The sequence below is a fragment of the Psammomys obesus genome, unplaced genomic scaffold (assembly GCF_907164565.1).
Source record: "Psammomys obesus unplaced genomic scaffold, mPsaObe1.curated_primary_1811, whole genome shotgun sequence".
Lineage (NCBI taxonomy): Eukaryota > Metazoa > Chordata > Mammalia > Rodentia > Muridae > Psammomys > Psammomys obesus.
This window is the reverse complement of record NW_026596162.1, coordinates 57,253-66,658: the sequence shown is the minus strand read 5'-3', so window position 1 is coordinate 66,658 and position 9,406 is coordinate 57,253. Positions and strand designations below refer to the sequence as shown.

At 42.7% G+C, this 9,406-nt stretch overlaps 1 protein-coding gene across 1 annotated transcript; it reads right to left on the bottom strand.

Annotated features, from left to right (window-relative positions):
• Positions 1-427: 427 nt before the first annotated feature.
• On the bottom strand, positions 428-8,787 carry LOC129667529 (serpin B9-like). The gene is made up of 6 exons (XM_055595211.1): positions 8,656-8,787; positions 7,795-7,932; positions 7,223-7,340; positions 5,178-5,320; positions 2,598-2,753; positions 428-1,172 (listed from the first exon to the last, which is right to left on the bottom strand). The coding sequence occupies exons 1-6, from the start codon at positions 8,770-8,772 to the stop codon at positions 774-776; spliced, it is 1,071 nt and encodes a 356-aa protein (XP_055451186.1). The 5' UTR covers positions 8,773-8,787; the 3' UTR covers positions 428-773.
• Between the last annotated feature and the right edge of the window lie 619 nt (positions 8,788-9,406).

Here is a 9,406-nt window from a genome sequence, read left to right as displayed (position 1 = left end):
AGATAAAGCAGCTGCGCTCAGTGGTCCAATTGAAGTTCAAACTACGCACATCGTTGGTGAGAAAACAAAATTTATTTTGAAATGGCTTTTAAGGACTTCACAGAATTTAACTATTACAGTTAGAGGTGGATACACAGCAGTCCTCAGAAGGATGACTTATGCACAGGAACATGTGGTAGTCCAAGCTAGTTGTCATGACAACTAGATAAGTTGAAAACAGATAGTAAAGACCAGCTTTAGAGGAGCATACATCTGCGCTTGTCCCCAAGCCTAACACAGTGTTGGGCACAGAGCTGGTGAGTAGTGGACAGCAAAGAAAATAAATGTAAAATGAGCATGAAGGACCAGTCCCCAGGAGAAGTGCAGCAGTGGTCATCACCCACAGAGGCATTTACTATGATGCTATCAGGTTAAGGCAAGTGATGGCAAGAGCTGAGCTGCCAGGAAAGGACAGTGTATATAGCTCCCATGGCTTTTCTGTGCAGCGAGGGAGGGGTTTATGTAGGGTTACCTTACAGTACATTGTAGGTTGTCTTGTGGGATTTGTTTCCCTCCTAAACGCAACAGGAAACCATACCACTCTGTGGTCCTGTGACCTGGCAAAGGACACAGATGAAGGTCGGGATAGGGAGAGCTGAATGCGGGCATCATAAGATCAGGCTGAAGGGAGGAACATGGCTTCCCCCTGTTTGCCCATCCTCAGAGAGCTGTAGGAGTTAAAAAGATGCGGAAGGGAGAACTGTCCTCACCCCACACACATAGTAAATGTGCCTTTATGGAGATGAGAACCTGCCACAGAAGAGGATGGTGTTGGTTTTGTTGTGCCTGATAAAGAAAAGGAAGGGGCGGTCAGCGCAGAAAACAGCCGTGTTGCACAATTTTTCATTTACTGTGTTCAAGGTTGCTGCAGCCTCTGTTCCTTCTTCATTGACCTCCACCACACTCTGGTGAACAATCTTGGACACACACAGGTCTTTCACTGGAGACATTCCTGATAAGTCAACCTTGCCCTCTTGGAAAACATTCATTATTCCCAAATGCTGAAACACGGACTCCACGTCATAATCCTCTTGCAGTTTAAATTTTGGAAGGAAAACTGAAACTTTAGTGCTCTTCATAAAGTCTGGTCTGGTCCAGGCCTTTAACTTCATAAAAGTGAGATTGTTTTCCACCTGACAAAGCAGAATTAGAGACTTTCAGACTCACAGTTGCAGTCTTATCCGGAGGGGGAAGGGACGCTTCCGGCTCACAGTACACTCCATCATCATACATGGGACACTGCCTATTCAAATGACCAGCAGTGTGCAGCTCCCAATGTGCTGCTAGCTTGTATGTGGTTTCCCTAATGGGCACGGAGGCCAAGCGGCCCAGGGCATGTAATTAATTATCCTCAATTACATCTGAGACACCTTTTATTCTGATCGATGTCCAGATTCAAGTGATTAAGGTTTGGGGCCTGTTTGCTTTTGTTTTCCTGATCTAGACTTAGTTTTGAAGATAGTAAAATAATTACTGTAAAACTAAAAACTAAATTTTGGAAAAGAAAGGAATTGATGTGAGCCACGTCAGAAAAGAGTTTATCCAGGCTTGGATTCTTTGTGTTTTGTGAGCTTTTGTGCCTTGAAAATGAAATTACAGCAAAAGTTTAATAAGCTGAATCCTTGTTTGGGAGGCAGCTAAAAATTTTAGGCACAAGGTAGGTCTAGATGAATGAAAAAAAAAAAAAAAAGCACTTATTGGACCTTTGGTGTACCTCTCACAGTCACCGTTGGTCCTTGGTAAACAGGTCTCTGCTTCCTGTTTACCAACAGGTCTGAAGTCCCTGCCACCATGGACCCAAATAATGGTGCCAGGTAACTTGAAATTAAGCCATTGTAACAGCGAGGTACCATAAATCTTCCCTCCTCTAGGTTATTCATGTCAGACATTTGGTCAGTGATGAAAAACTAGCTAACACCTGAGACAAGCAATGGCACAGTTAGGGAGCTGGATGGTGAGAGCCAGGTGAGCTGCTCTGCTTACAAAGACACCTGAGGTCACGCACACTCCACTGCCCACCACGCTGAAGATGGCTGACACACTGTGGGGAATCCAGTTGCAAGGAAGACTAAGATATGCCACATATGAACTGCCTGACTCTGCCCTCCCCAGCTGCACACCTCCTCTTTCCTTTTTGTTAGGTCAAAGTGCAGCAATTTTTCTGTTTTATGTTCTCACATGTTAAATAAAATACTGACAAAGATCGTGTCATGGGTTATATTAATGGAGGGGGGTCTCTGTTCCAAGCACAGTGCTAAGTTTGTTGCCTGGGTTACCCTCAGTTTATTCTATCAGGTATCCATCTCCCATTCTAGTGACGAATTTATGTCATATGTCAAGGTCACAGAGCCTATAGTGGGAGACTTGGACACAGCTTTGATCCCAAAACCCAGTTCTTGTACACAACACAAAGCTGGGTCTATAAGTACCATCCCATTAACTGGCAGTTACAAAGGTGAAAATGTTGAGTTCTGTTCTAATAAGAAAAGACACTGGGAACAATGGATTCTGCTCTAAGACATCAGGAATGGCAAAAGCAACAGTCTCTCCTGCCTCACCTGGCTGAGGTCCACACCGTCATCCGGGAGCAGGACCAACATGTTCAGGTCCTTGCCCTTATAGGGTAACAGCAACACTTGTGCCTGCACCTCACTCACGTAGGCGAGCTTAAACGTGTGCTCCTGACACATCATCTGCACAGGCCTTTTCTCCTTCTAAACAGACAAATCAAAAACATAAAGGATGTTATGGAGAGAGTTCAAAGTTGCCGAATGAACTGCAGTTAGTTCCAGGATTGTTTTCAGCACTCACAATAAAAAGAATATTCACAGTCCAATAAACAGACAATGTCTGTCTGCCTCTTCCTACTTTTGTAAAAATTATTGTCTGTAAGCAGATATAGATATGACTCTTGTACTTAGGGTTCCTACTACTGTATTAAAGCACCATGACCAAAAGCAACTTGGGGTGAAAAAAAAACTATTTTATCTTACAATTTTCAGGTCACTGAGTGAAGTCAGAGGAGGAAGTCAAGAAGAAACCATGCAGAAATGCTACTTTTTGACAAGTCCCCCTTGGTTTTCTCAGCTTGCTTTCTTATTCAGATCATGACCATCTGCCCAGGGTTGGTCCCACCCACAATTGGCTGGAACACACCAATCATTAATCAAGAAAAATCCCAACAGACTTGCCTCCAGGCTAGTCTTATTGGGGCCATTTATCAATGTAGAGTCCTTCTTAAATGGCTGTAGGTTGTGTCAAATTGACAAAACAACCAGGCCAGGGATTAACTAGGGAAAGATAATGTTATCCAGCAAAAGAAATGTGCCATTCAAATATAAGTATTTAGGTCCTAATTGGGTCCTAATATTCCACAAAGGCCCATGTTCCAAAGCCTCTGTCCACATGGTGGCAGTACTGAGAGCTGGCCAACACTTTACCCTACGGTCTAATGGGGGAAAACTAAGTATTGGGGAAGGGATAACCCTGAAGGGGATATTGGTACTGTAGCAGCCCCTTCCTGTTTCTCTCCTTTGCTTCCTGACTTCTGTGAGGTCACAAGCCTGCACCATGCATTTCCACCATGCTCTACTGCGTCACCACAACCTGCCGTGATTGGAACAACTGACCCAGAACGAGACGTCTGGAAGCATCAGCCAAAATAGGCATTTCCTTCTTTTGAGTTGACTATCTCAGGTAGTTTGTTACACTAACTAACACACCACATGTAGGACTTTCACCATTTAAGATGATCAACAATTACATCTGAGGAAACAGCATAATCAATTACAAATTGCAGAAAACGTTTTCATAAAGTAGACCAGAATATTTTCATAGTGTTGTGACAGACAGAAACATCCTCTCAGAAAACAGCCTGGCCACAGGAGCACGCATGCTCAAAGGTTCAGTGTGGGTCACAGTCTTCCAACCTATCACAAAGCAGAAAGCTCAAAAGCACATACAGTCACAGACACAGGGCGGAGCTACATCCTGACAGCCCATCAAAGGAAAAGGAAACCACAGGTCAAATTACTACCACATGGGGACCATATGGACAGATATCTATGTAAGTCTGTGGTGAAACTACAGTCTGATAAGCCATCACAAAGCAGAAAATGCTGGTCAACCCATTACAAGCTGGGGCTGTCTTAACAGAACTTTGTGCAACTTCTTATGATTTAATCATAAGAAGTTGTTTCAGTTCAATGGTATATTTTAAATACAGAATTGGGACACCTGGGAAGACTTTAATTAATTTCAGTGGTACGTTAAACATAAAAATTTGCTACAGGCTATCCATAATGAACCTTAAATTTCCCAATAAGAGAACTTTTTTTTCCACAAAGTTTGAAATACTGCTAAGAAAAAGTGAATGTTGAGATTAACACCCATAATACTCCAAATTGCATTAAATTATATTTGTAGAAAGATTGGGCAAACTATTGTAATATCTACTTTAATTCAAATTATACTCCAATTAAGACTGAGATCTTAGTCACTCGTTTTCAATATTAGAAAGCTATGAATACTGCCTAATATGATAAATTGACTAATAACATAAAATGCTTGTTTAAATAAAAATTACTTTTTAACTAAACGTTTATACATTACTTTCTACACTGCATCATGACCCATACATACATACATTACACTACCTTAGCAGCTAAGGTTTGTCATTCTTGAACTTAAAGTTTTAGAATGAGGTAGAAACAATAGTTTTATGAAAAAATGATCAGAAGCTGTAAAAGCCACCAACAGACTGCAAAATAACACAATCAGCAAGTACTCCTCATTCTTACTCCTTTTATTTTTCTAAGAAGTTTAATCTTTCATTCTTAAACATAAATCTCAAATGGTTTTCTGAGCTTTCCTGATTTCTTTCTTTCTGGGCTGAGGGTGAAGGCCAGCAACCCACACAGCATATACCATCTCTACCACTGAGCCCTGAGCTGCACGTTCACGACGAAGGAAACCCATGCAATTTCTTCATCACACTGACATGCATGCTTAGATGCTGTTCCTTACCTTGTTTATTTTCAAGGGCATTTCCATTGTGCATTCTTTGTGAAACTGTTGATGCCACTTTCCTTTGAATTATAAGAGAAATTTCCTTTGAATTTTTAAATGCTATTCCTTACCTCATTTATTTTAAAGAGCATTTCCCTGGTGGATTTTATGTCAAACTTGCGATGCCACCTTCCTTTGAAATATGTGGCATTGACAAGAACCAGCCGGGTCTGTGAATCAACTGAGTCATCTGATAATAGCTCCGGAATTTTGCCTTTGGAGAAAGCAGAGACTTCACTCAGGTTTGTTTATACACTGTGAGATACAAACTCATGTGATATCTGGGCAAATCCAAGCATGGTGTTTTCAAACTTGCTGAACTTGGATAAACAAAATAAAAAATGAATCAGAACAACACACCGACACCCTTGTCTGCCTCGAGGTCATGCACGTGGGACGGAGCATCACCAAAGGGAAGATGGTGAGAGACTCGTAAGGCCCTCGAGGAAAGCAGGTTTGGGAAACGCAGAAAAAAAGACTCCATGATGAAGAGCAAAACAAACAAGGAATGTGGGCAGGGGTGGGCTGGCATCATGGCTACCACCTGGGGTGGCTAATGTTGGTTGCCGTCTTGATTGGGTCTGGAATCAACTAAGAGACAGAGCTCCATCCGTGGCAGATCTGTGAGGACATTTCCCATCATGAGAAAGTAACGGGGAGGAAGCTCCCTGGGGTGAACAACATCTTCCTGGGCTCTGCAGATGTAAAGGTCTGAGAAAGAAGCAGCACTGCTTTTGTCTGCCTTGCTGGGCGGCGGGAGGCATCTGGTCTGTTCACGTCACTGCGCGTGCCGTTTTTAGCTGCCACTGGAACCCAGTAGCTTTGGGCATCATAAGCACGAAGAGCAGTGGCTCTGTAGAACGTTTTAGGCTTTTTATGGCGGAGCGAGACTGCTGAGGTCTCCAACCTCAGAGGCTGAGCAGCTACCACACAGCTGCTGGAGATTCTCAGCATCTCCACACGTAAAAGGTTAATGGCTGAGTACTAACCCTGTACTGTGTCTGCCAATTCATTAAATTCCCTCTACAATGTGTACTCATTCTGTTCCTCTAGAGGATGGCAACTAATATACTAATGTTAAATACAGCATCTCATCTAGCACTCCATGGCCACACCCAGTTCTGTGTCAGACTCAAAGGCAGAAAGCGGTTGTGGAGGTATTACTTTTCTACACCTTGGAGTGCTGCCCATTCCTGGAAGAGATAATCCAGGTAAGAGGACAGATTCCCTTCTTCTCTGGTAAGGGGTATCCTTTCACTAATCAAAACGATCCTTGCTAACTTACAATATCAAGTGTCCACAAGAGGTTAAGACGCCACCAAGAAATTAGCAAATATTTGCTGAGTCTTGAAACAAAGAGTTTCATTCTTTACTGTCTGTCTGCTAGCAGAAATAGGAATGTCCCTAGTGATACAGAGGCATCTGAATGGTTCAACTATCAGATAATGACCTCAGTGATCTCTAAGACCGATGCTGGAACCTGTCATCTGTGACATAAAAACAAATACGGTTCAACCCCAAATGGGAGGTTCTTTTAGGTCAGTATAACTGAGCGGCCCTGACAGAGTGTCTCCAGAGGGAAAAAACTCCAGTGTCATCAACTGTCAGTAACCGATCTGAAGCAAGAAGCACAGCAACAGAAACAGGAGTCCTCTTAGGAGCCATAAGTGATGAGGGCTGAAGCAACACAGACGGTAGGAAGAAGCAGCCCCAGGCAGAACTGTGGGGAAGGTCTGCCCATGGATCTCCAACTCAGAGATGGTGGAGTCATGTGACCTGTAAACCCTGCAGGCCACCTGTGTCTTCTAATATAAAGTGCTAGAATAGTGATCAGGCCCATTGAGTTCTCATGACATTTGCATCAGCCCCTCTGTCCTAGAGAAATAAACTGCTCTGTTTTTAACATCTAAGTGTCTGAGTAGACCTCCATGACTTCACTGAGCTTGAAATTATACCAAGTGGCCCAGCCAGTCTGCATCCCTTTGACTCTCTGAAATAATAGTGAGGTTAGTCTGTGGTGGGGAGAAGCGGAAATTAACAGAAAGAGGTTAGGAAGGAGAGAGGGGTGAATGGGAAGGACAGGAATGTGGGGTGTGAAATAATTTAAGATTCTGACCTTTGGTCTGCTTGGAGACCCACGTGTTTATGTGTTTCCTGGATTCCTCTGCATCTTTGGCAAAGGAGAGCTGCTCCATCTCCGATTTATAGAACTGAAGACAGGACTCCTTAAAGGTCTTAGGAGAAAAAAAATGTCACATGAGATAACATTGCAAAAATAGATTGCAGCAAGATTTTCAACCTTCTCATTAATATGATATTAAGAAACAAAACTAAAATGAGTATAGCTGTCACGTTCAACACCTCTGTGTACCAGGCCTTTCCAAGTGGGGAAAACAGGTATGAATATATAAATGTTATAGGTAGTCAGATTTGAAATATTTCAAGGAATAATTATAGAATTGTCTTTCTAGAAGGTCAGGGTGTTGAGTCTCACTATGTAGCCCAGGATGGCCTAGCACTCGTGACCCTGCAGCACACCTTTCTAAATTCAGGTATTGTAGATATGTACCCGCACACTGGCTAGAACCTGGTCCTTACTTTTCTCAACTTCTCTAGTGTCCTTCTGCTGGGATCCATAGTAACAGTTTTTGTGGGTACCAGTGTTTTCATTCTACTGATACAACTTACTGGGAGGAATTCACAAGTGTTCTCGGCAAAGAGCCTGCTGGCCATTCTAAGGTAGTATTTTCCGGTGGGCTTGTTCAGGATACTGAGAAGCCACTGGAGTTTTCGATGAACTCCCGACTCTGCACATACATCAATCACCTGTGAAGAAAAACAATGAAACATCATGAGCTCAATGATGAAGCATTTGGTTGCAAATGGAATTTGCAAGCTGAAGAGATGCCTCTGGCAGTGTAATACATGAAGCTGTGATGTGACAGAGGTTGGTATTGCAGCAATGAAAAGCAGGATTTAACCTTCTTTGCCAATGGATAATTACAAAGTCTGTTGCTCTAAAAACAAGATAGATCTTAGCATCCCATGTGTCAAATGATTTCAACATCTCTTTTTCCCACTGTAATACTTGGGACTCACCCTAGGGCCTCAAAGATGCTAGGCATGAACTCTGTCACTGAGTTATAATCACAACACACTTCCTCCATCTTTAAAAATATATATAAAAATAAAACAACAACAACAACAAAAACCATTTCATTTGAAACTAACTTGCCCAGTTTTGCCTTGAACTTGGGATCCTTCTATCTCGGTCTCCTTAATAGCTGGAATTAAAGGACTATGCCACTAGGCCTGTCATGAAATTATTTATGCATTATTTTCTAAGTGAAGTATGGATGAAATTTTGAGTGTCCCCTCCAAATTATTACTCAGGAAAATTTGTTGTCCTTAAGGAAGTGCCACTGGAGGAGATCCTGTCTTCCTTCCTCTTTAGGCCCTGCTTCCTGAAACAGTGTGTGCATACTCCTACTGCCCCTTCTTATCAGCTCTTAGACAAGTGAGACAGATGTGGGGTGACAGGCAACTTACCTGCAATATCTGGATCTCGGTGTTTCCCTTCGCCCCCAAGAGGAGCATAGCTAAAGTAGAGGAGATGTTCATGGGAGAATAACATACATTTTTCGAAGGGTTTTTTTCACATAGCATCTTTAAAAGACGGATGGCAAGGGCGCCATTTTTATCAGTGAGAGAATTCGTGAAGGAGAGCCTGGAGGCAAAGGAGAAAAGGGACTCAGTACAACACTGAAAGTTCATTGATCTGACACAGGGAAATCTCGGGCACTCTACTCCTGGTTGTCGTTTCAAAACCTCATAAGTACTCTAATTTGCATTTTAAAACTTCATTCTCAACGGGACATTGTGGTGCACACCTGTAATCCCAGCACTCCGGAAGGCAGAGGCAGGTAGATCTCTGTGAGTCTGAGGACACCCTGGTCCAGGACATCAAAGTCTATACAAAGAATTCCAAAACCAAACTTCATTCTCTGTCAAGGTACTTCTTATTTTAAGGTGATTAGCTAAGTGTGGTCTTGATAGCAGATCAAACTAGCTCCTGTCTCATCTGCACAGGTAGAAGGAAAGATCACCAGGAATGTAATAGGACACAGCTGAGAGGTGAGCTCTAGTCTCCTTCAGAAGAGATGAGCTCCTCTCTTCTGAAGAAGGTTGAGTCAAGGATAAAGAGAAGGAGGAAGAGAAAAGAAAGCAAACAAGAAAACAACCATGATCTCAAGGTTCTCTAGTCTGGCTTCACCAACTCTGCATCCTTGACTCTGCTGGG